The sequence below is a fragment of the Vicugna pacos genome, chromosome 16, assembly GCF_048564905.1.
Source record: "Vicugna pacos chromosome 16, VicPac4, whole genome shotgun sequence".
Lineage (NCBI taxonomy): Eukaryota > Metazoa > Chordata > Mammalia > Artiodactyla > Camelidae > Vicugna > Vicugna pacos.
Window position 1 is genome coordinate 32077219 of NC_133002.1, and position 26892 is coordinate 32104110.

The window sequence follows — 26892 nt, forward strand, 5'->3', positions numbered from 1 at the left end:
TCATCACCATCTGACATCATGTAGATTTGTTGACTGTGTGCCCCCCTAGACTAGAATGTAAGCCTCATTAAGGCTTGTTCACATTGAGACCCCACTACCTGTCACAGAGTAGCCACCCAATAATAAAGAATGGTAAAATAATAAAGAATGGGGGCTAGGGCAGATGGGAGGGGCAGCTCAGGGGTGTGGGGCACAGGAGAGTAGGGGAGGGCACAGCTCTGGAGGGGGAATGACATCAGAGGAATAGTCATTGAACCCCAAGGCTGGGCCACAGCAGCACCTGGGGCTCCCTACCAGGGACCCTGTTGGGTGAAGATGCAGGGACTGGGGGAGAGGAGACAAAGTGGGAGAGTACGGGGCTGGGGAAGCGGTGCCCCTCTGATGCAGAACCTGTCTTCCCCTGGTGGCCAGGCCCCCTGGGTGGTGGAGAGCAGCCGCCCGCCAGCGGACTGGCCATCGCAGGGTGAGGTGGAGTTCCGGAACTACTCTGTGCGCTACCGGCCAGGCCTGGAGCTGGTGCTGAAGGATCTGAGTCTGCGAGTGCGTGGTGGCGAGAAGGTGCGCGTGGAGCGGTTTGTGCCTGGGGAGCGTGGATCTGGGAGACGGCAGGCCCCCAGCCCAGACATCCGCTCAGCCTCTCCGAGGGAGTCCTGGGGATGGCCCCACTGACCCCCTAGCCTCCCGTGACGGCCCCCCATCCCCTCCAGGTGGGGATTGTGGGTCGCACTGGGGCCGGCAAATCATCCATGACCCTCTGCCTATTCCGCATCCTGGAGGCCGAGGAGGGTGAAATCCGCATCGACGGCCTCAATGTGGCAGATATCGGGCTCCATGACCTGCGTTCTCAGCTGACCATCATCCCCCAGGTAAGAGCCTGGCGTGGACTGGCCACTCTTATCAGTGACCCTGGGGGTAGGCCCCACCCCTCTTCTGTAGCTTGATGTTGAAGACTGGGACCTCCTCTGGGAAGCTAAAGAGCAGGGCAGCAGGAGCAGAGCCACAGAGTGACCAGCTGTCATGGATCTGGAAGGGTCAGATGTACCCTGACCCAGTAAGACCCTGCCCTCTGACCTCCAGGACCAGCAGATGGGGCCAGAACGCCAGGACCCCTCCACTTGCCCCTCCCCCCGTGCATTCTATCCTGACATCCTTGCTTCACAGCTCTGAGTTACATTTCACTTTTCCTGGCTCTTCTGGGGTATGTTTTTCTGCCGACTGGACACTTTGGAGTCAGATTAGCAGCTCAGGTTTCTACTTTAGCGGAGGACTTTGTGATTGGCAAAGCTGAGGTTTATCACTTCCCCACAGGCGTTTTTCTATCTCTTTGGCCATTGCCTCCCTCCTGGAGGGCTGGGGACAGAGTGGGAATGCCGCCACCTCAATCCCTTTCCTTTTCCCTGGCCTTGGGGCCCATGGCTCCTTCTAGGGCCTGAGTCGCCTCCCTCTGAGGCTTTGCTTTGTCCCCAGGACCCCATCCTGTTCTCAGGGACCCTGCGCATGAACCTGGACCCCTTTGGTAATTACTCGGAGGAAGACATGTGGCGCGCCTTGGAGCTCTCCCACCTGCACACGTTTGTGACCTCTCAGCCGGCAGGCCTGGACTTTCAGTGCTCCGAGGGCGGGGAGAATCTCAGGTAACAGCTGGGAGTAGGGGGTCAGGACCCGCACTCTGCTGCACTAGGGGATCTAGCATCAGATGCCACAAATTCCAGGCCAGCCCCCTCCTGCCCTCCCACTCCCATCTCAGCCAGCGTGAACTCAGGGGGCATTGTTTTGTATTGAGCGTATTCTGTGTGCCAGGCAGTGTGCACTCCCTCACTGACTCATCTTCACACAAGCCCCAGAGGAGGTCCATGGACCCACTTCACAGATGAGGAAACTGAGGCAAGGCCAAAGTCACACAGCTGGGAGAAGGCATGCCTGGGATTTGACCCAAGTCTGGGAGATCCCAAAACCCTTTTCAGTCCTCTTTTGTGAGGTTGTCAGTGCTATGCTTGGTCTGAGGAGGGGGATGCAGACTGAACCTGTGGGGCAGATAAGAGGAAACCTACAGTGCTTTAGAGAAATCATCTGTATTTTCTGAGGTGGATGCAGTCTTATCTGTGGTTTAGAAGTGGGCAAAGTGAGCTCTTCAGACCTTTCTTTGCTTTCGTATAGTCCCAGATTTTATATCCCCAGTCGTTGGGCTGTGTATCAGGGAAGGCCAGTCACTTCTTACTGAGTCTAAAGGCTTGAGATACTTATACCTGTGTTAGCTGTGTGATGTGGGGCAAGTTGCTTAACCTCTCTGTGCCTTCTTTTCCTTCCATTCAAATTGGCCATAATAACAGTCTCATACCTTTTAGCACCATGCTGCCCAATAAAAATATAATATGAGCCACATATGTGTAATTAAAATTTTCTAATAACCACATTAAAAAGGAAATAGAAACAGATGAAGTAAATGTTAGTAGTGTATTTTATTTAGTCCAATATTATCATTTCAATATAATTGATATAAACGTTATTAGAGATATTTTGCATTTTTTCATGGTAAGTTTGAAATCCCATGAGTAGTTTCACATTTACAGTACATCTCAATTCAGACTCACCATATTTCGAGTGGTCAATAGCCACACGCAGCCAGTGGCTATCATTTGGACAGAACAGTCCTAGGGTCATTGTGATGAAGTGGAAAGCACTTAGCTTGGGTACACTCTTGAGAAATTTAGCTATTCTTATTATTCTACTCAGTCCATACCCCTGGACTCTCTCCAGACCTCAAAAACAAAAACAAAAACCTGTACATTTGCTCAGCACTTAATAGTGTTCAAGGCACTTTGGCCTCTGCTATCTCCTTTAATCTTTATTGCAGTCCTATGCGCCAAAAATGAGAAATTTTATTATGGGCCAAAGTGTTAAATTATTTGCCCAAAGCTGCTTAGTGAGCAAGGGGTGGGGCAAGGACTCAGGGAAGTGGGGGCTTTTGCCCCAGACCTTCCCTTGCCACATCATAGCTGTCAGTGGGACGCCCCCGCCTCCCCAGGCCGTGCTGGGACTGACTGTGTGTTTTACCTGGAGTTTCCTCATGCGACCATGCTGGAGGTGGATGGCGGACAAGCACAGGCTTCCAGACCCTGGGCCTCACAGCTGTTTTTCGGTCCATTCTCCTATCGCTGCTTGCCATCAGCACCTCCCCTAGAGCACCCCCTCCATCCCCACGTACCCCAGGACCTGAGACAGAGATCCACTCCCCTCCTCCCTCACTGAGCTTGTAGCCACTTTAAGAATAACCTGTATCCTGTGCCAGTCCCACCATAAATCAGCCCTGAGTTCTATCTGGTGGCTCATTCTACTGCCAAAACCTTCATTAGTTGCGGGAATGGGCTGGGGAGAGAGCCTGGCCTTCACTCCGGCTGTCGTGACTCACCCCTTTGGGAAGGGCTGAGGTATTTGTCCTTGGGTGTGGGGGTGCTGCATCCTCTGTGGTTGGGAACAGAGCCTCGCTTTGTTCAGTAGCTCTGGCTTCCAAGGCAGGAGGTTGAAGGTATCCATCCTGCCCCTCCTCCACCTCCCCAGTGACCAGACATGGGGATTCACCCAGGTCCTCCCTATCCCAGTCCCCTTCTTGTTTCCACAGCAGAGCCCTGACCTATATTCCCCATGGGGGTGGAAGATGACTGAATTGTGTGATATTAGGATCAGCAAGATAGCATGATGTGTGTAAATACCCAGGAAGAGTCATTTAAGTATGTTCTTAAGGTGTAAATGACTGATAGAGTGAAGCAGAGAAACATGTGGCACTAGTTGAGGAGCAAGGATAGGGGAAGAGAGCACAGAAAGAGGAAGCCAGGGGTGCCAGAGACAGACTGGGCATTTCACAATGTTGTTAAGCACTGGCTCTATCTCCAAGGCCCCTCATTATTTCTGTGATGTCCAGACCTCAACTGTGTGTTCCAGGAGTACTGGGCTGAGGAGGCAGGGATGGGGGAGGTTAGACAGAGAGCCAGCCCTGGGCCACTGGGAAGGAATGGAGACAGAAATAGTCGGGGAGTGAGGCCTGAGGGCAGGTTGGGGGTGCACAGTTGCAGACGCATTGCCTTCCCCATTCCCAGCGTAGGCCAGCGGCAGCTTGTGTGCCTGGCCCGAGCCCTGCTTCGCAAGAGTCGTATCCTGGTTTTAGACGAGGCCACAGCAGCCATCGACCTGGAGACTGACGACCTCATCCAGGCGACCATCCGAACCCAGTTTGAGACCTGCACGGTGCTGACCATCGCACACCGGCTCAACACCATCATGGACTACACCAGGTGGGGCACTGGAACCCAAGCAGCCCAAGTAGGGAGGGACCTGGTGGGGTCATGTGGGCCATGGGGAGGTGGCAGGCACATATCTGGATAGGCACATACGGGAGTGCATGTGGGATTGTTTAGGGCGGGGGCAGGGGCAGAGCAGCATGGGGTTACCTGGGCACAAAGTGATGCTTTCTGAGACACAGGGGACATTGTGGGGTTACCAACATGTGGGGAAGGGGCAGAAAGGGGCTGCCTAGGCATGGTCCACTTTCCCGCAGCCTCCTATTAATGCTATGAGGTGAGGGGGCCTGGATGCTTTGTGCCAAATCCCGTCACTTCCTGAGCAGCATATCCAGAGTCCCCATGTGGCCATCACTTCATTTGTGCCTGTTCCCACCCTGGGATGTGGGTGTAAAGACTGGGAAGCTACTGAGGAAAGGTGCATGATGCTTGGGTCCCTGCCTAGGGGTGCTGGACCCAGACAGTACCACACGGAGCAGATGCTTTGTGGTGGGAAAGCAGGGACCGAGTCTCAGTCCTGGCTCTGCTGCTGACTGCTGTGTGACCTTGGGCAACCTGCAAAATCTGTCTGAACCTCTCTATCTCAGAGCTGCTGTAAGGAGTCAGTGAAATAAAGTGTTAAAAGTGCAGATGATCCTAGGAAATGTTCCTTTCCTCCCTAGCCCCTTACTGTAATTCTCCCTAGAACCAGCTTCTCCAAGGATTAGGGAAGGAATCCTGCTCTCAGACTTTTATGGTTCCTTATGGCTTTACTTTGGCCTATTCAGCCAAAAGGAAAAATTGTGACCTATTCCCTCGTTGTGCCCAATTGTCATGGTGTGGCACTGGAGGACAAAGGGAGGGGCTGGGTGACTTAGAAGCCTGATGGACGTGAGCTGATGCTGGCCTTCCAGGCTGGCTGCCTTGGAGACACAGAGCTCAGGGTGAGGAAGAGGAGGCAGGAGGCTGCATCAAATCTACGCTGAAGGACCATGGTGGGAGTAGATCACCAACCCTTCATTCACAAAACGAACACCCCAGGGCATGGGAGGCGGGGAGGTTCCCACACAGTTCCCAGGGGCTCAGGAATGAATCCGAGAATGCTGATGCCATTGTCAGTCTGTTCCATCCCTGCCACGACCCCACTCTCCACTCCCATCCACTGGGAGAAGGGAGGGTGGGCAAGAAGGGATAGCCCTGGGTCCAAACAAGAAAAAGCACTAGAGGATCTCTTCCCAGGCCTAACTGAAAATGGTTTCCACCAGCAGCCCTGATGTTCAAAATCGCGAACTGACTTTGGGGTTGGGCATTCATACATTCTAGTGGGGCAAGCAGAAATGAATCAAATAATCACACTACTGAATGTGTAATTAGAGCCTTTAGGAAGGAAGCAGGGGTCCGTGCATGTAGGCCAGAGGAAGCCAATCCATACAGGGCAGCCAGCACACTTTCTCTCTGAAGGAAGGGAAGTACCAGCTAGGCCCTGAAGGATGAGTGAAAGTTGGGGGACAGAGGAGGAGATGGGGTAGGGAGCTGAAAATTTCAGGAAAATGCTGCAGCACATGCAAAGGCCCTGAGGTCAGAGGGCACATTAGACTGGAGTAGAAAGGTTGAAGGGGCAGTAGACCCAAGAGGAGGGGGAGAAAGAGACAGGCCTTACTCCGCTACACTTTAAGGACCTTGGGACAGCATTTAGCCTTTACCCTAAGGGCAATGAGAAGCCACTGAAGGGAGGTGGGCAGTCTCCTGGGCTCCAGTTTGGGCAGTGACCAGGCAGTGATGTCCGCAAACATACCTCTTCCCTGGACACATTTCCGGGAGCTCCAGAGGTAGGGGAACAGTGCGTGCAGTCCAGCCCCTCCTATGGAGGACCATCTCCTGGGTCTTGGGCGAGCCCTTTCCGCGCCTGCCTTACCCTGGGAGCCAGCCTGCTGGCCCTGCACCAGGTGCACCCTGTGTTGAGTTGGTGGGAGGTTCTAATCCCAGGCCTAGGCCCAACTGTATGTGTGGGTGGGGGGCGATCCCATCATCAGCAGCAGCCAGATTTGCAGCCAAAGTCCCAGATTCCAGCATCAGGCCTCACTGCAGCCCAGTTTCCCACCGCGTACCTTTGTGAGTTGGCACAAAGCAGACAGAAGCACACAGGCCCGTGGCTCCTTGCGCAAAGTCCTGTGACCCTGGGGAGGGGAAGGGCTCATTAGGGAAGATTTTCGGAGCCCCAACTAGCAGAGATGAATAGGACCTTGTGTTTGATCCCAGAAACTGCCTCATCTGCCAGGACAGCAAACGGAGTGGCTAAAATAACCAGCTTTGCAAGCGTGCACATGTGGCGTAGCACCGTGTTGAGGGGCTTGACTGAAGTGGGAGGGTTGGCGTCTCGCTGTGTGGCCTCAGCAGTACCCAGAAGGGCAGGGTTGGACCATGTGGCCAAGTCTGGGCTGATGGAGATCTGATCACTTCTTTTCTTTGATCTAGGGTCCTGGTCCTGGACAAAGGGACCGTAGCCGAATTTGATTCTCCAATCAACCTCATTGCAGCCAGAGGCATCTTCTACGGGATGGCCAGAGATGCTGGACTTGCCTGAAATACACTCCTGGGGTTTCCTTCTGGACATTCTTGGTTTTCATCAGGAAGGAAAAGGACACCAAATATGTCTGCAAAATGGACTTGATGGCAAACGCTGGGAGCATTTGTTGGGTTTTTGTCCCCGTAAAGTGCCTTGCAGGATAACCCAAGTGAGGAAGTGAGGCCCAGGAGGTGAACGAGATGCCCAATGTCACAGCTAATTTGTGGCAGAGCCCAGACTAGTCCCTAGGTCTCCTGATTCCCAATCTGGTATTATTTCCACTGTACTGTTTTCAATCATTTCATGGGATGACCTCCCTACTCTCATGATTTTTCATATTTTCTACTCTGAAGTTTTTTGTTTTTTTTTTAATAGAGCTTTTTCCTCCCAGAACAGAAGACTGCCAGGTCAGGCTGTCCCTAGGAACTGAGTTGGGTACTCTCTGGTGCTGGCCTGGATCCATTAAAAATGGAGCACTGATGAAATAAAGCCACATGTCAGCAATACATACACCCCAGTGTAGCCTTTCTCTGTCTATTCACAAGGTGCAGAGGTTAGGACCTCTAGAGGTAGATGGAAGAGGGAGAGGGAGAGGTAGATTTCATACACATCTACATGGCTGGAATTAACTGAAAACTTCAGACCTAAGAGCTTTTGGCTGGAAATATTATCTTCACAGCCAAAATTCACTGGGTAATTGCCAACAGTTCCTGCTCTGCTGCGCAGATACTGTACAAAGGTGAGAAATAAACCCCTGACATCTAACCCGAGGCCTCTTGGGAAAGCCGCTGTGAACACCTCCACACTGATGTCGTCCCTCAGACCTTAGGGCCTGCTTCTCTGGGGGATAAGTGCATGGTGCTTTATGTCCTTGCTCCTTCAGCAGTCTGTTCCAGACAGGTCCCCATAACCAGTGAGGTCTCCAGATCATTCCTCTTCCTCACTCTGGCCGAGCTGAATGTGGGAGCACAGAGCAGCCCAGAGGCTGCCCCCTGTCCTGACAGTCCCAGGCCAGTAAACGAGATGAAGGGGTGAATTAAATTTGCTTTCTTGAGCAAGCCAATGAAGTGTTTATTTCTCTGCAGGTCAGAATTTACCTGGCACAAGGCCTTCTATTTGGAATGGATCTCTTCTCTGTTACCTTGCTAAATTTTCTGGCTTCTCTGACTCTCGCATTTCTTTGACCTTTACTCTTGGTATGATGTGACTGGTTGTGGGTGATGGCTTTTTTTTTTTTTTTCTTTCCTCTAGCCTAAATGGTTTGCAGTAGGTATGGAGATGGCTCCTTTGATCTGGTTTTCCTATAAGCATTGGGCCAGGCTTTGCTGCAGGACTATTTGTTAAAGGTTAATCACATTTTTTTGGCAGGCTGTTTCTGCCCAGGATGTTTATGAGTATATGGAAAAAGACTTCCATCCTTGTGATAAAGCAAGTATGAAGGCACAAATGCCCAAATTATTCTGCCTCTCCTTGGTGCTAAGAAAAGGTCTCTGCTATGCTCCCTGATTTATTAGGCCAATTTGGCATGATGTCTGCTTTGAGTCTCTAGCTGTCCCAAACCAAAAGAAATGCATATTCATTCGGCATCATCAGCTAAAGATCTGAAGGTGTAAGACTGTCTTTCCTCTCCTGTCTTGGGAGTTTGCCTCTGAGCTCACTAAGGCCCTGACAGGTGCTGACAGCCCAAAGGAGAGGCTCAGTTGTGTAAAGTAAATAGGATAATCAAAAAATGTGGTTAATAGAGGATGACCTCCATCTAGCTGGCTCAGCTACTCCGGGGAAATGCAGCTGACTGCTGTGAACTGAGAGGAAAGACACTGCACAAAAGATCTGTCTCCAGGTGCCACTGACGGGTGTGAGCACCGCCACAGCGGCAGGACGGAGGAGGCTCAGGCAGGGAATGGTCCCTTCTATTCCTCCAGAGGGTCTTGTCTCTGGGACTGTCCAACAATCTAAACCTACTATGATTAGAAGTATGTATAGTGCTGTTAGGAGGCCAAAATTAAAGACTACGGGCTCAGTCAGTTAATATTTAATTTTAATAATGCCTGTTATGCTTGAACAGTCAGCAATGCACAAAGAGAAAAATCTTCAGTGAATGTTTACACACAGTGTGAACACATGCTTTAAATATGCAGTGGAGGAGGAGGAGGGGTGAATTCACAGTTAACAAAGCTAAAAAAAAAACCCTTGTTATAAATTACACAAAGCATATAAAAATATTTCTCTGAATGCATAGATTAAGACTTTAAACTCACCTACCAGCAACTGTGCAGTCTTATTCCACTGCCGGACGCAGGAGTCAGTTGACCACAGAGGACTTCATAAAGGAGGAGAGAGAGCAGTGCAAGGCCCCCCTCTCCCTTGAGACTCCCTCGAGGGCCTGGTTCTAAGCCCAGGAAATGCCCTGGAGCTACTCCTCTGTAGGCCACCTCCCAGCCAGGGGCCTCCATGCTTCTAAGAATCTCTAATTGATCTGGATGCTGGAAGAGTTTTAACCCCAGTGATTTAGACATGAATTAATACTGAATTTATTTATCCCAGGATAGAAGTAGCCTTAATTGTATTAGTAAATTTTAACTTTTTTCAAAAGGGGAAAAAAGATTAACATGTCTAGACAGACTAGCTGCTTCTGACGGGCTGAAACACAAGGGAGGTTTCTTCTTTAAAGCACTTCAGAGAAAGGGAGTAATAAGTAACCTTTACTAGGCAAACACTGCGCAAGGGTGAGTAACTCACCATCAGTAACTGGTGTAGTACAATTAAGTCACGCAACAGAGTGATTCCACACCACGAAGTTGGCCTTGAAAACACCTCAACCTCAGCTCAGCATTTAGGCAGCAGCAGGAGGCCATTATCTCAGCACAACATTCTCTTCCACTGACATCTTCTGCACGTTTTCTCTACCGTAGTGTTCCAATAAAATTAACACAGTTAGGAAGTTAAGTTTCTTTGGAAACTCTAGGCACTATGGGGAAAAAGCTTCTTAAGACAGCAGGGATGCTCATCAACAGCTGGCTTCAAACCCCTGCTCTCCTGTTTGTCTAAGTGTGCTCGTTCTTACTTCTAAGGTTAAGCTGTTTATTTCAACAAGACGGTGGCTTTTCTTTTTAACATTAATGACACTGAAGGAAAGGAAAAGAATCCTTAAATGCGTTCTCTAAAAAAATCCTTATGCCATGCTCAAGAGTTTAATCAGGTGTTTGTTTGCTTCCAGAAGGAAGCCTGGTAGACTCACAACTGACTTTGTTAAGTGGGTTGGTGGTGGTCGTGGCAGATCCCTAAGATCAAACAACTTGTTTACAAAAGCAACAGATTTCACAGTTGTGTAAAAATCCTAATAATTTCAAAATAACCTTTGTCTTTGATACAAAAATAAAGATGCTAACTCCTTTAGCTCAGTTTCCCACAATAACCTTTAAAATAGCAACAGATTCAGTCTGAAAAATTGCTTTTCATTTCTGGTGGAAAAATGAAAGTGGAAAACATGGACCGGCAATGTTTGTGCTCTTCTCATTGGGTGCAATTAACAGAAGACGGGAATCATTGCTTCAGTTAAAAAAAAAGCCATTGCTCTTTGAGAAAGCATCAGAGAGCCCTCTAGTGACCACGAAGGGGAGTTAATGCAGAGACAACTGTATGGACAAGGGCAGTCTAGAGACAGAAGCAGTAAGGAGTGTTTACAAAGGAAAAAGTTACGGAGGGAAGCTCTTTTGGTTAACAGCATATTTACAATTAGGTAACTGTAGTCTTAAATACTTTTAACCTGAGTAACATTTATAAATATGTTATGTGAAACCTCACAGCCACAAGTCACACCAAAATTCCTGTGTCCGGTACCTGTGCTTTCCCCAGTTTTCCTCTCTAGTCAGTTCACATTTCAGGAGGGCTGTGAACATGCAACACCAAGAGAAGCGCGTCCCGGCCCTTCAGGTGCACTGTCAACAGGACTGGCTAGAAATAGGCTCTGCTCTCTCTCAGCTTCTACTTAGACAACTCTTAACATTCTGCACATAAAACACTGGACACAGAACTGGCGGCTTCTGCCTCTCCAGACCACTTGTCAGCTGTTCACAGCTTCAAGCAATAGGTTTATTGTGCACCAAGAGGCTTGGAAGAGTGGCACCGCTGCTTGGGGGTCAGGGGCTTCCTACCTTGGCAGAACGATGTTAGTTATACTCAGCCATGGCATCAGGGGCCCTCTGGACATCCAAGGCATTAGATCAATGGCTTGTCCTTGGCCCAGAGATGATGCACACTGTCACAATACTCAGTGATAAAGTCCCTGCTGCATCAGTAAGTCAGTTTTGAAGCTCTCCTGTTGTAGCAAGGCCTTTCAGTCAGTGTGGATGCAGCATTTCTGAACAGAAAATTATTTTCACTTATCATCAGAACCAGTTCCAGTTCTTGGAAATCTTGGAGTCGAGCAACATCTTTGTCCTAAAACAAAAATAGGTTAAACAGATTGCAAAGAGCCACTTGTCTCTAAGTGTTTGGTATGTGGTGTTGATACCAGTATCTTGGCTCATTTTACAGCCTGGAAGGAAAAAAAAAATTCCCTGTGGCAGGCTGTCAGTGATAGTGCACAAAAGCCCCCAGGAGCATAAATTGGGTTGGAATAGTAGAAGCCCTTAACAGCAGTTTGCTACAAGATGAGTAAATGTCGAAGGGAGAGGCAATGTACGATGTTTCCCTCAGGTGCCCTGAGAAGCCAGAAGCCTGATGTTCAAATAACCCAGAGATGCTGGGAGGACCACAGATGTATTTGTGTGGATTTGCCCTATAATTTAGCCTGGTTCTTATGTTATAAAACACAAGGCACATCTGATAGCACACTAAGGTAACCCTTACAGATCACTACTAAAACAACCAAAAATAGGTACATGCAAATGGAAATTCAGAATGTTTTCCCTAGCATCCTACAACTTTCGGAAATGTCAGTGTCTCTACAGGCCCTGTGGAGGGAAAGAAAGCTCAGTGATTACATTTGGAAAACTGCCCTTTGCTCCTTTTCTATTCTCTTTTCATTTATTCAACTATGACTCATATAACCAGGGAGGAAGCTGGGTATTTTCCAAATGGAAAAAGCAACCACTCATGCTTAACAGATCTTTCTTATCTTTCTTACCTTTCTTACCAGAGTATTGGGTAACTTTCTGATCTTCTCCACTTGATCAGGATTAACACCCAGCTCACAGCAACTCACTCTGAGCAATTCTTGGTAGGTGAGCTCCTGTCGGTCCAGTTCAATTTCAATGAAATCATTTTCTCGAAGAGATGGGTTCTGAATCCTCACCTTGAGTACTAGCTCTAGAAAAAAAGGGGGGGGGGATGTTAATAATTATGGCAAGTCAGCCGATGTGATTTCAGATCTTTTCCAGAAGATGGTTACCCTTAATCATGCTCCGTGCTGAAGGCTTGGGCCGCCCAATGAGAAAACCAAGCACCATCAGCAAAGTAGGCTCAGGCCCAATTTTGTCTCTGCTGTTGCAGTTTTCTGCACTGTCTTCCCTATACCTAAGACTGTGCTTCACAGAGTAAAGGGGGTGTGGGTGGTAAACGGATGGATGACAACCCTAGCTGTACAGAGCGAGAATTACTTCTGCTGCTGAAGCTAAGTGGGTAAAGGCTTGAGAATGGGTTCAGGTAATGACACATAAGTAGGAGAAGGGGAAAAGAGGTGAAAGGCATTGCCGTGGCCAAGAGACGGTACAAGAGTTACTCTAAAGAGACTGAACAATTGTGGATCTAAAGATATTTATGACATTAAAATCCTTGCAATAAAGACAGCAAAAGAGCAAAAAGATAAACTACTAATAAAAACCAAAGTCTAACTATGATTTGAAAGCAGTGTACCTTAACAAGGGAGGACTCTTGTCTTTTGGAGTAAATAAACACCGCTATTCGTGGGTCTGGGATCTAAGCAGATCCTAAATTCCGCCCCTAAATTCTGAACCTGGCTGCCAAGGAGGCCCAAGCCAAGCACCCACGTGCATTTGGTGGCTCTGCTTTGCTCCTTATATATGAATCCCTCACAGTATCCCTAGGCTGCTGTTATCGGCACCTAACGTTCCTCAAAAACAGAAAGAGGCAGTTACTTATGTGGAAAAAGAAAAGGTGAGACTAGACTGTACCCTGTGCTGCTGTTTGACTGGAATTGGAGGTATCAGGATAAACTTGTGGTTTTTAATATTTGCTAAAATATCTAGATAAACAGATATAGAAATATGAGGGGAAAGTATATATGAGTGTTTATGTGTGCTTGTTTACTTGACTTTTTTTTTTAAACTTCACTAATTCTCTCAGTTCAGCTTGAAGCTTGATATCCAGGAAGCATCTGTTCATTTTCTACTTTTCATCTAAAATATTGATGCACAGTTTGTTCCTTTTGTCATAAATTGTGGGAACTGCTTTCAGCTCTATATTTTCTGTGACCTTTTGAATCTTGAATGATTGTGGTACAAATGGGTATATCCTAGCTCTATCATGTACTAGATGTGCAATTCTTGGCAAATTACCTACCTCTTTGTGCCTAAGTTTCTCCATTTCTAAAATGTACATAATAATAATACCCAGTTTATGAGTTCGTCGTGACATTTAAATCAGGGCTTAGAATGCTCTGAAGTTATGTGACTAGGTATCTACATGTTTAGTTTATAACTATAGTATCTTCCTGGTGAATCTTTCCTTTTATCATTCAATTGCTCTTTACTGTTTGCTTGCTTTTTTCTTTCTTTCCTAACTCTGACCTCTGACTGAGCCTAAAAGAAATGATACAGTAGCAGCAATAAGCACACCTAGGGTCTATATTCTGATTTCTGAACACCATTCTCCGCTGGAAAGAACCAGGAGAAATGGCTGATTTCAAGGCTGGGGTTGGGGAAGTTACACTAGGAGCCCAAAACCTCTGGCTGTATCACAAAGGAAGTGCTCCAAGAATGATGGACATGTCCAAGGAACACAAGAACTAGCTTGAAGGGGCTCGCTCTGGATAAATCTAGCATAATTTGATCAAATTATCACTCAATGAATAAAAGAAGAATTTTTTATGAGTTCATACTAATGTAAATGGAGAAGGGAAAGCCCTTCTTTGCAGAAGAATACCAACTAATAAATAGAGAAAACAATAGAAAATCATATTCTACAAAATAACTGTCCTGAACTCTTTAAAAATCTGAGGTCCAAAATGATAGCTAAAGGCTGAGGAAATGCTTCAGATTGAAGGAGACAATAACAACATAAGTAAATGATCCTGGGCAGGGGAGGGGGCAGGAGAGGAAGGAGTTAAGACAGCCACAGAGGGCATCACTGAGACAAATGACAAAATTTAAACATGGACAATGGATTAGAGAAGAGCATCATATCAAGGCTGTATTTCCTAAATTTGATCACTGTTCTGTGACTGTGTAAGAGACTATCCTTGTTCTTAGGAAATACACTTAAGTAGTTCAGGGTAAAAAAGCAAAAGGTAAAACAACTTGTGAATCTGAGTAAACACAATCATTATACTAGTCTTGCAACTTTTCTGTAAGTTTGTAATTATACTAAAAATAAATAAATACTACTCCTAATTCTCAAAAAACCAGGAAGAAAAGCACTAGACCTCTGAACACCATCTGCTCTGTGGCAGAGGCTGTATGCTGCTGAGAGGTTACCTTGCATATTGAATGGAAATGCGCCGGTGAAGAAAAACGGCTGGAACGCTGGCGCTGGTCCTGCATACGTCCCATTTTGAGGGTCCAGAGACACTGGTGGCTTGGACGGGACGGAAGAGAACAGGGAGCGACTCTGACTCACTGGTGGCTGACAAACAGGACCGGGTTTTGTGCTTTCTGGTGTTCTGAGAATGGCAGAGGGGGCAGACACATCCCCGTTCTGAACCAGTGCCAAAGAGGTGTGGTCCCGTGGAAAGGCCCCAAGCAGGGGAGGGTCCCCAGGGGGCAGCAACGGAGGTGAGCCAACAGCAGGGGGTGATGCAGGAGGTGTGGAGGGGCCCCCATTCTGCAGCTGGGCTGAATCCTCTGCCACAGGGGTATAGATAAAAGGGAAGGCTGGGTTGGCCAAATAGTTGGGAACAAAAGGTAGCTCTGACTCCTTCTTCAGCTGCGGGAGGTCATCGCTGTCATCATCATCATCTTCCACTTGAAAAGAAGAAAATGCAGGACATTTACATAGGCCTTTAAAAGTTACCAAGTAAAGAGTATCTTGGGAAAGCTAGTGTCCTTTGCTGTATGACAAATATTTTGGTCAGTGTTCACTGCAGGTTTGTCATTACTATTTTTATCACCTTAAAGTTTACAGTAAAAAAAAAAAAGCCTTATAATGCTTACTTTTCCAGAAGCAACATGGAATTATTATCTTGGCACAGTTTAATATCATCTTTGCTCTTAGGAACAGAGTGGCTGTTCGGCATCAAGAATATAGCCAATGATACCACAAGACTTAAATTAGTTTGACAAAATCAAAAGTTGCCCCCCCCAAACACAGACTCACCTCCCATAATCTTCCTGATTTCACTCCTTGATGTTAATTGAACTGGCATTTCTCCCTTTGTGGTAAGAATCTCTTTGTCAGCTCCTGATTTTAACAAGTAAGAGACCACCTGACCATGATTGCGTTTACATGCCCAGTGTAAACAGGTCCTGTCCCAAAGAAAAGAAAAAAAGAGTGGTTTTAAAAGAGAAGAGGTGATGTGGGATTTAAAATTCTACACATTAGTAAATAAACATATGCAAGCCTGACAGAGTTCAACTAGAACCAGAAATCAAGCTGGTAATCTTCTCTTTTCAGAAAGCAGATGATCAAAATATTTAATATGCTTAAAATTTATTTTTAAATTTCACTTCTTGGGAAAAGCTAATTTATCCTAGAAGCTTTAATTTGAATGGCATCCAGAAGGCTGGCTGGCTGGCTAACTCTAATGATATTGTTGAGTGCTGACTCTTAACAGCATCGCTCATCAGATTGTCCTAGTCTCTTTAAAATATATTTTTGCATCACCACATTCCTTTCAAGGGACTATGGAAACTTGCTTCATATGCACCAAATGTCACTTGAAGATTAAATATTATCAAGCTAATAACCATCTCTCGTTTGAAGCCTACTCTGCCACTAAAATCATTACTAGAGCAAATTCCTGTCTGAATCTGTTACTCACTCTTCCTCTTTTCCTTCCTTCACACACACAAAGGATTTCCAAATTTCCATTTTTAAAAGTTCACTTCCCTAGTTCTCTCCAGAAAGCTACAAAACATACCCTCATCTGTTTAAACACAAGGCATTGCACATATACATCAATTCCTAAAGCACTTGAAATATGTACATCAACAGCCAAAATTTTTGAGAACTGTCTTCAAGTATTCAACTCATTTAAGTAAAACTAATTATTTCATATTGTACACATAGGAGGAGATTATGCATACTCTGAAGGACTATTATTTTAACACTGCCTAGAAATATAATTAGCATGCTGGCCAAAACTCCATCTTAATAGAAATAAAAGGATTCAGAGCTATTAAACGCATCCCCAGTTGCCACAGCTGAATGATATTATGGGAGGAAAATACTTTTCTCCCCTCTGTTTTGAAATGTCCTCATTCACCAACTCTCTAATTGAACTGAGATAAATATCTTCAGAGTTTATAGACAAATATAAACACGGTAAAGAAAAGAACGTATGTTCAATAGTGAGGGTTACGTTAGGTCACTAACTTGAGAAAAGTTTAACTATCGAAGAAGTTCATTTGGTTCTAGAACAAGCTGATTTGTCCTGGCTATCCTAGCATTGACGATTTACAGAAAGCCACTTGTCTGGCTGGCTGGGAGCAACTCCAGTGATGTTTCAGTGACATGCCACACTATTATTCATTAGAATTAGATTGTCCAGGTGCCTTTAAAGTGTACTCTATGATGAAAAGAATGCTACTTTGGGGAAAATAAGAGTCTTGATCTAGGCTTCTAAAGTATAAGCTCCATGAAGACAAGGAAGTGTCTGCTTGGACAGACGGGTATTTAATTAATATTTGCCAAATGAGTGAACCGAGGACGAGGTGGACACTGGTTGGAGTAGGATCCCACACAACTTTGATCCTGGGCAAACTGCAGCTGACAGTGTGTTTATGTGTGGATGTCTGCGTAAGTTTTAAAAATGAATAATTATAATGACAAGTGAGCACTCAAAAATGCACAGAACATGATGAGAAAAATATGTTCTCTTTTGGAAAGTACTCACTTGCTAGTAGTAAATCACTTGTTCACGACAAGCTTGAGAGTAAAGGAAGTAATACACTGCCAGTGGATCTGAGACACCCCAGGACCAACCAACTAGCTAAAGCGTCACCATGTAAAGTGGAGTGAAGTCAACACAGCATGTTCCCTACAGCCCTGCACCGAGTGACTATCATTTACAGTCCAGACCTGGGTGGCTCTGGGCAGCCATAACTCATAGGCATTGTAGTCAGGATATATCTTCAACTTCTTCATAATTTCATTATATTTGTTCCTTAAAGCCAAGGGGTATGCATGACACTTGAATTACAATTGATGTGGGAGCGCTATCTTTGAACTTCGACTCTTTAATTTTGCAGTCAGAATATCCTATCAGTGTTGGGAAGCATTTCAGACCAGACCACCATTTATTGGGGCTGAAACTGTAGTTACTAAGCAACTAAGAATTCAAAGCAGTAACCTTTCTGCTTTTCTATGCTACAGACTAAGTTTTTTTAGGGTAACCTTTATATTTCATTACCCAGCACACTCCTTAATAAGAAAATAATAATTAACACAGATACAATGCTTTACATGCTGGACTTCGTTCTAAAGGCTTTACACATATTAACTCCTTTAATCCTCTAAACAGCCTGTGAGGTAAGTACTATTATCAATATTCCTCAATTTTACAGATGAGGAGACTGAGACAGTCAGCAAATAAGCAAAACGAACAGTATGCTATGTAGTGGTTTAGTTACAGGGACAAAATAAAGCAAGGGAAGGAATTAGGGAATGCCAGAGATGGGGGAGGGGCGTGGTGCAATTTTTAAATCGAGGGCCAAGGAAAGGCTCGCCAAGGTGACATGTAAGTTAAGACCTGAAGGACGTGAGGGAGCAAAAGCATTTTACATCAAGGGAAGAGGCAGCACAAAGGCCTTGAGTTGACACTGCCTGGTGTTTTCAGGAAAAGGAGGCCAGGGGAACAGAATGAAGGGAGCAAAGGGGCAAATCCGGACATGAAGCATAGAGGTAAGGAGGGAGGATGGGGGGCAGGGTATAGAAACTGTAGGACCCTGTGGGCTTTTACTCATTGTGAGATAGGAGCCATTTGAAGGGTTTTGATTGGAGTGAAATGATCTGACTTATGTTTTAAGTCAAGAGCCTTCTGGTTACCTTGTTGAGAAAAGACAGTAGGGTAGCGGGTAGAAGCAAAGGGACTAGTCAGGAGGCTACTGCCTTAATCCAGGTGACAATGATGGTGGCTTTGCACCAGAGGTATAGTGGTAGAGCTGGTGAGAAGCAGTCAGATTCTCACTATATCGCTGAAGGTGGAAATGGCAGGATTAGCAGCCTGACTGGATACGGGGTGTGAGCCAAAGACAGGAGGCAAGGAGGGCACCAAAGATTCTGGCCTGAGCACCTCAGATACCAAGATAAGGACTCAGGAGCAGGCTGGGGACAGTCAGGGGTATAAGGGAGGCCAGACAATCAACCCTGGACATGTTGAATTTAAAGTCCTATTAGACATCTTCCCCAATTAAATCTATGATAGCCTCTTCATAGTTCAACAAACTTATATTTACTGAGCACCTACTATGTGGTTAAGAAAGTAGGGTCTGCAGTCAGACGCTGGGTTTCTTTCCCAGCTCTATTAGTTACTGTAAATTCTGTGACCTTGGGGAAATTAATCTTTCTGGGCCTCAGTTTCCTCAGCTGCAAAATGGAGAGAATAACAATAGCTATGTCCCTGAGTAATTGTGAATGAAATAATACATGTAAAGCACTTTGAACCTCTTCGCGAGCAAGCTCAATAAATGTTAGCTATTTATACTATGCTTTATCTCCTTAGATGCCTACAACATTCTTCTGGAATAACTGGAAATGAAGTGACTGGGGCATGGTCATACTGCTAAGCAGGAATGGAGAAGAACCTGCAGGCTCTTTCTTCTACACAACACTGCCTCCCAGGGCCAAAACAACGATTCACAACTTGTGAACCACAGAGCAATGCCAGAAATTGTACACACAGAAAAATAAGCTAGTTGGCAAACACTTTTAAACAAAACAAAAAGTCAGTTTCTACTGTTTCCTGGCTTTCTGGACAGCTACCCAGGCTGTTTTGTTTAGGGTAAGGAGGTAGGCAGATTTGTGAGAAAGTCAGGACCCTGTGATTTTGGTCCTAGCTATTATACTAATAGTTGTGTGACCTACAGCAAGTTATTCTTGGTTGGGACAGTGGTTGAATCCATCTCCAGTGTCCCTTTTAGTTTCAAAATGTATTATTCCACTTCAAAAAATAAAACATTTGCAAACTCCCCTTAACTCTTAACTAGCAAAATAGGCTGGTTAAGCATCACCTTGATCCAATAAAAAATTAAAATTTAAATGTGAAGAGAGCAGAACAATACCACATTCAGTAACTTAACACTAAAAACGTAACCACCAGCACATCTTAAAATGAGACTCCTTATTTAGTTGATAAGGACTCAATTCCAGGCAGGCAACTGAAGCCTTAGATAACGTTCCATATTTGAAATTGTTACAAGAAAACACTCTATGGGACAAACGAATGAGTCTTCCTGCAACAGGCAGCTGCAGGTAGCAGCAAATCACTGCTACAGTGAGGCAACAGAGAAGAATAGGGATGCAAGTGATTTTTTTCCCGCTAGTCTTGGGAAAAGAAATCGTGCTAGTTTATAGGATTAATATTTGCTCAGTTGTTTACGTTTTTTGCTCTGCACAGATGTGTTCAGAAGCACCAATGGCAAAATAATTCAACACTCCAACGGGGGTGAGCTCCGTATTAAGATGAGAATCGTACCCAGCACCATTCTGGCCACTTTACTGAGGTGGCCGGGGGGCGCCAGGGTTCTAGTGGGCGCTGCGGGAAGAGGACCACGTGGGCTGGGATTTGGGCAGGACGCGCAGCGGACTACCCGGGGCGGGGGTGGGGGACCAGGGCTGGCCTCCGGAGCACACAGGCTCGGAGGCCCGGGCGCCAGGCCACGCCTTAGCGGGCGTCCGGGGGCAGCGCTAGGCCGAGGTCGTGCTCCAGATCGGCTGCTCCGACCCTAGGCCTCCCCCGCTCCCCACTTACCAGCCGTTGACCTCATTTTGGGAGTTCACATCCACCCCGCTCTCCACCAGTTTCTGCACCTCCCGAATGTCCCCCAAGGCCGCGGCCTCCCGCAGCCTCTCCTGCTGCTCCTTCTGCTCTAGGAGAGCGCTCATCTTCCCCTCGGCCCCGGGCCCCGGCTCGGGCCCGCCCGCCCCGCCCCGGCCGGTTAACGCCGCCGCCGCCGCGGCCCGTTTTCCGCCATGGGGAGACCGCGCGCTGCTCGCCCGCCCCGCTCGCGCTGCCGCCCGCGCCCGGCCCGGGGCCTCGGTTCCCCCACTCGGCTCCCCTGCTGCTCCCGGCCCCCGGGCTCGAGCCTCCTCCCTGGCCGCGCCTCCCGAAGGCCGGCTCCAGGGGAACCTATTCAGAGTGACAACCCTGACCCAGATATTTTCCGTTCCTACCCTCGGCCCCGGCGCCTGCCCGGGCTGGCTGTTTATGTAACTGCTGCACAGTATTATCTGCCGTGATTCATGGACTATTTTTAGACCTCCCGGCAGCTTCGAGGGAGGAGGACAGACACATGGAAAGGAAAGAACGCGTATTTGAGAGCCAGAAAAGCCTTATCCTCTGGCGCAGTCTGTTTACCAGGCATCAGAAATAATTGGCGTGTTTTTCCCCCGGTTTCTTTGGCTTTTTCCTTATTTGAGCCAACTCTTGTCCAGCACGCTGGGGAGATGGGCTGAAAGCAATGCTACTATTATATGCCCATTATTGCAGAGACAGAGTACACAGTTCTTTATTTATTTTTTTTTTTTTTGACAGCGCTTAGGATCATGCAGTTCGAGTATTTATTTCAATTGCTGTTGTTTTACATCTCATTTTAGACGGGTTTCTTCTAACTGGGCTTTCAGGAAAAATATTTATTCTGCGCTCAGAGTCTATAAGCTGCAATTTATTACGTTTTATAAATCATAATTAATTACTCTTCGCTTAGGCCATGCGAAGGAAAAAAGAAAGAAAAGAACACCAAAGAGTCTTTGGAGTTATCCTGGTCGCTGATACCAGGAACTGGGGAGGGCCATGATGCGCGAATTTTGCCTGACTCTGCCTAATCAATCTGATGAGGCTCGGGGCCTGGGCTGGCACCGCTTTACTACCCAGCAGGAGAAGAAGAAAGTATTGTTTTGCTGAGTCCAGGTGCCTCAGAGATCTTCCAACATGGCACAGGATGGAAGCTTGCAGATGGGGTCAGAAGGATTAAGGAAATAACCCTGGGGTGGAACGGAGGAAGGCTTGAACAGAGAGAGGAGATGAAATGGGAAGTAACAAATTTAGGCATGGCATTTTCATTTCCCTCTCTTGGGGCTACCCAGGGTTTGTACAGCAGGCATTTCTGTTGCTACTGTTGAAGGAAAACCTGTATCAGTTTGTTTATTATGACAGAGTAATTCACAGGGTACACAGTGCACACCAGGTGGTGCTGAATATAAACTGACTGCACACTTAAATGGATCCCATGGTAAACTGGAACTCTTCTTGAGCGTACATTTTTTTTGTCTCCCAACTTAAATTTTAATTCTCAGATCCAGCATGATACTGGAATTGAGCCCTTTAATGCAATTTGAATGACATGGGAGTAGGTAGTGGCCTCTTTTTTAAAAAAGCAGTTCAAAAATATTGGTAGTAACTGCAAATCAAAGTCTGTGAGTTCTCTTTATAAGTCTGTCAAATTTCCCGTCCTTATAAAGAATTATAGCATGTGCCCTGTAACTGTTGAATCAGTATTAATGTGTTCTTAAGCTTTTTTTTGGAGAGGAGATAATTAGGTTTATTCACTTAAAAATGTATTTTTAACGGAGGTACCAGGGATTGAACCCAGGATCTGGTGCATGCTCAGCATGGGTTTACCACTGAGTTATCCCCCTCCTCAATGGGTTCTTAAATTCAACCTTTACTTATCTTTGACTCTGGTATTCTGCTTGTTATCCTCACATAAAAAAACACAACTTTCTCCACAAACAAAACCTTTACCTTGGCCATAACTGAGTGCAACCTCATAGCTATTCAGTTACTTCCATTTTTCACACTTTGTCTTGTCCCTAAGGAATTATCTTAACTCATCGAATATATTAAGCATTCGTTGTTTGACAGGCACTATTCTAGTCACTGAAGATGCCACTGCAAACAAATCAGACTTCCCGATTTCAAATAACAGGCAGCCTAGCAGGAGAAACAAAGACAAACAATAGAATGTAATAAATATTCCAAATAGAAGCCCTATGACATTTAGTATAGTGGTTGTGAATACGGATATTAAATCCAAACTGCCTGGGTTTGTTGCACAAAAATGTGTTACAGCTGGGTGCTACAGCTCAGTTGTGACAGCAACCTTAATCCAGCATAGAGACCAAGCAGCACTCGGAGAGTTGGAAAACTCAGGTTTATTACACCAACAAGCCAGAAAAATTAACACTCCAAGTTCCATACCCTGTTCGTAGGTTTATCAGGCCTTTATAGGCTGCCAGTTTTTCACTTTCCAACATCATATGCAAATAAAGTATAACAGAAGTTGACCAACCAGGAACAAGCTTTGTAGAAATAGACCAATCAGGAGTCAGAGAAATAACCAATCAGGTGTGAGGGGAATAGACCAATCAGGAGTGAGAGAAATAACCAATCAGGTGTGAGGGGAATGGACCAATCAGGAGTGAGAGAAGTAACCAATCAGGAGTGAGCTCCATGCAAATGAAGTACTCCAAATGGACCAATCAGAAGTTAGAGAAGTGGACCAATCAGAAGTGAGAGTAATAACCAATCAGGAGTGAAGGAAATAACCAATCAGAAGTGAGCTCAGGGAACCAATAGAATTTTAGGGTTAAGTAAGCTGTTTTAGAGGCAAAAAGTGAGATACAGCCTCTGGGCCAGGGAACCGGATGGTGCCGGCACGAGAGTAGTGGCCCTGCTTGGGGGTCCTGCTGGTCTTTTTATGGGGCTTCCCACTTCAGGTTTATATCCCAGTTTTGCCTCTCATATAATCTTGGATGAGTTACCTTAATCTTTCTGTGCCTCAAATTCTGCATCTGCAAATTAGGGATGATAATAATAGCACCTACTCTGTAGCACTTTTCCGTGGATTGAATGGCTAATTGTAAAGTTGGGACTTTGGGAACACTATGAGGTATGTTACAAGGTTTACGTCAAGGAAGAGCACCTGATAGAATGCCAGGATTGGTGATTGGGAAAGAAAGATTACACTGGAGATTCTGGCTGGGCAGATGGTTTCATTTACTGAGATCTGAGTCAAAGAATGAAGAGAAGTTTTGGGTATGTTGATGAATTCATTTTTTGAATCTGTTGAATTGAGCTTTCTGAGGGCCTTTAATTACTATTGATATCAACATTTTTTCATTGCCAGGTACTGCACTAAGTCCTGTACATGAATTGTCTCATTTAATTCTCACAACAATCCTGTAAGTTAGGACCATCATTATTATCTGAACCACAAAGGAAATAACTTACCCAACACCATATAGTTTAGTGATGAAGCAAGGATGAACTCAAGGAGTTTGACTCCTGATTTTCATTCTAGTGGAGATGCCCAGTAAACAGTTGTGTATGTGATTATGACATTTAGGAAGGAATTCTGGGCTGGTGATTTGGATTGGGTAGTCATCAGCAGAAGGAGCTAGCTGAAATCATGGGAATGGAAGAGATGGCCCCAAGAGAGTGTGCTGAGTGCTGAGAGAACACAACCAAAGACACCTGAAGAACACTGAACATTTTAGTGATGGACAGAAAAAGAGAAATCCTCAAATGAGACTGAAGAGGAGCAGCTGGAATTGTAGAAGGAAAAGCAAAGGAGTGGGAGGGTTTGGCAAAAAGAGGGTAATCCACAGGGTCAAATGCTGTAGAGAAGGCAAGAAAGAAAGGACCGGAAAGTGTAAATGGATTTAACCACAAGGGAATTGCTGGTTGGTTTGACCTTGGATAGGGAAGTTGCAATGGAGCAGTGGGGTTGGCAGTGAGACTATAACGGGGTTAGGATTGAACAGGAGTGACCTCCTACTTATTATATACTGTGTGAGAATCTGGGAACACAAGGATGATTAAGAATGATCTAAAGGAACTTTCATTTTATTTATTTATTTATCTTTAAAAATTTACTTAATAGATATTTATTCCTGTAGTTGAACAACCTCTACACACAAAATATATGGTTTAAGTTTTTTTTTTTTTTTTTTTTAGTGGAACAGAATTTAAGTCTCAAGAGGTTTTGTGAGCCTGCTACATGTTTTCGGGAAATCGTTTAAGTGAGTCTTTTAAAAGCCCTGAAGAAAATAGGAGAAAAATTGGTTCAAGAAAACCAGTAATTGGATTTCAAAGTTAAACTACCGCTAAAGTCAGCAACTCAGAATTGGAAAGAACTGGGGCAATTCCTCTTCTATATTTCCTGCACACACATTCACCCTGGGAAATGAAACCTAGACTAGGGAAGATATGAAGCAAACAGAATGCTGGTTGCGCTGAATGTTAACGTGGGCATAATTGGTGGCTTGGCAAGTTTGTAGATTGGTAAGGATTTCGAGGGTATTTTGAGCAGGGATGAGAAAAATAACTGCAGTTAGATTGGAAACCATGAACTTTTATTGACAGCAACTATATGACTTTTCTCATTACCCTTATGGGAATGGATAAAGTGGGTTGACCCAAGATGACTTTTAACACTGATTAGACTGAGCAGTGATGTTACTTTTTAAAATAAAACCAGCTGTATTTTTTCCCCCTAATGTGGCTGCAGGGGTTCATAATGGTCACAAACTAGCACTACAAATAAAGCATTTCCAATTTTGATCAAAGCTGACTTTATCAGTTTTCCCACACTTGAAAGGTACCTGATGACCATCAATTTCCCAATCCTAGCACGCCTAGCTTACAAACCTTAAGGTTTATAATTCCTTTTTCATTTACCTAATGTTCAATTTCCATCATTTCAATGTACACTAGTATAAATACCGTTACTATTTTGCATGAAATTCAGTATTCTGCAGATCTCATGGAGTCATGGGATTGAATCAAGAGCCTCCACCTTTCCGGTGAACGTCAATGGAACTTACTGGGGAGACCAAGGCAATGTTATTTAGGCTAACCAGGATTTGTTTAATTTGTGAGAGAACCCTCTTGTAGCATGTTTATTCGATTCTCTTAAAAATGGTGGCATGCTTTTAAATTTTGCCCCTTTCAGAAGCAGGAGTCACACAAATGGAATACTAGATTAAATCTAAAAATGTGGGCCATAGTCAACTTTCATTACTTTTCTGCATATGATCATGATAAAGAATTAGGATAACCTACACATGTCCAAGCAAAATCCAATTTTAAAAGTTTGTGACACATTTTTCACAAAATTAGAACAAATAATCCTAAAACTTACATGGAATCATAGAAGACCCAGAATAGCCAAAGCATTACTGAAGAAAAAGAGTGAAGCTGGAGGAATAACCCTCCCTGACTTCAGACAATACTACAGAGCTACAGTAATCAAAGCAACATGGTAATGGTACAAAAACAGACATATGGATCAATGGAATAGAATAGAGAGCCCAGAAATAAATCTACAAACTTTTGGCCAATTAATCTTTGACGAAAGAGGCAAGAACATACAATGGAGTAAAGAGTCTCTTCAACAAATGGTGTTGGGAGAACTGGACAGCTGCAGGTAAATCAGTGAAGTTAGAATACTGCCTCACACCATATGCAAAAATAAACTCAAAATGGCTTAAAGACTTAAACATAAGATAAGACATTATAAATCTCCTAGAAGAAAACATAGGCAAAACATTATCTGCCATAAATCTCAGCAATGTTCTCCTAGGGCAGTCTGCCCAAGCAATAGAAATAAAAGCAAAAATAAACAAATAGGACCTAATTAAACATATAAGCTTTTGCACAGCAGAGGACACCATAAGCAAAACAAAAAGACAACCTACAGAATGGGAAACAAATATTTGCAAAAGATGAGACTGACAAGGACTTAATCTTCAGAATATTTAAACTGCTTATACAACTTAATAAGAAAAAAACAAACAACCCAATTCAAAAATGAGCAGAAGACCTAAGCAAGCAATTCTCCAATGAAGACATATGGCCAATAGGCACATGAAAAAATGCTCAGTATCTCTAATTATCAGAGAAATGCAAATCAAAACTACAATGAAGTATCACCTCACACCAGTCAGAATGCCTGGCATTCGAAAGTTCACAAACAATAAATGCTGGAGAGGGTGTGGAGAAAAGGGAACCCTCCTACACCTTGGTAGGATGTCAGGTAGTTTGGTGCAGCCATTATGGAAAACATAAACATAGAGATTCCTCAAAAAACTAAAAACAGACTTACCATATGATCCAACAATCCCACTCCTGGACATATATCCAGAGGGAACCTTAATTCAAAAAGACACATGCACCCCAATGTTCATAGCAGCACTATTTACATAGCCAAGACATGAAAACAACCTAAATGTCCATCAACAGAAGTTGAGGTATATTTATACAATGGAATACTACTCAGCCATAAGAAATAATAAAATAATGATGTTTGCAGCAACATGGATGAACCTGGAGAATGTCATTCTAAGTGAAGTAAGCCAGAAAGAGAAAAAAAAATACCATATGATATCACTTATATGTGGAATCTTAAAAAAAAAAAAGATAAACCAACTTATTTACAAAACAGAAACAGACTCACAGACATTGAAAACAGACTTGTGGTTACTAGCATGGAAGAG

At 45.0% G+C, this 26892-nt stretch overlaps 2 protein-coding genes across 4 annotated transcripts in view; one reads left to right on the top strand and one right to left on the bottom strand.

Annotated features, from left to right (window-relative positions):
- Positions 1 to 7346, top strand: part of ABCC3 (ATP binding cassette subfamily C member 3) — a 41631-nt gene extending 34285 nt beyond the window's left edge. Inside the window, exons 27-31 of one of the 2 annotated variants that reach the window (XR_012059535.1) lie at positions 412 to 558; positions 708 to 866; positions 1468 to 1634; positions 4100 to 4289; positions 6750 to 7346. Coding sequence is in view for 1 of the 2 variants with exons in the window: in XM_006218422.4 (XP_006218484.1) it covers positions 412 to 558; positions 708 to 866; positions 1468 to 1634; positions 4095 to 4289; positions 6750 to 6858 (777 nt within the window). In the remaining variant the exon portion in view is untranslated. Of the gene's footprint in view, positions 1 to 411; positions 559 to 707; positions 867 to 1467; positions 1635 to 4094; positions 4290 to 6749 lie in introns of both variants that reach the window. The other variant, XM_006218422.4, reaches the window with a different exon arrangement.
- A 1514-nt stretch (positions 7347 to 8860) lies between these two features.
- Positions 8861 to 20509, bottom strand: ANKRD40 (ankyrin repeat domain 40). Of its 2 annotated transcripts, none has more exons than XM_072938650.1 (5): positions 20147 to 20509; positions 15334 to 15482; positions 14496 to 14981; positions 11978 to 12150; positions 8861 to 11280 (listed from the first exon to the last, which is right to left on the bottom strand). In XM_072938650.1, the coding sequence occupies exons 1-5, from the start codon at positions 20278 to 20280 to the stop codon at positions 11134 to 11136; spliced, it is 1089 nt and encodes a 362-aa protein (XP_072794751.1). In that variant the 5' UTR covers positions 20281 to 20509; the 3' UTR covers positions 8861 to 11133. The 2 variants fall into 2 exon arrangements, with proteins under 2 accessions (XP_072794751.1, XP_072794752.1); XM_072938651.1 differs by having other exon boundaries at positions 11969 to 12150.
- Positions 20510 to 26892: the final 6383 nt, after the last annotated feature.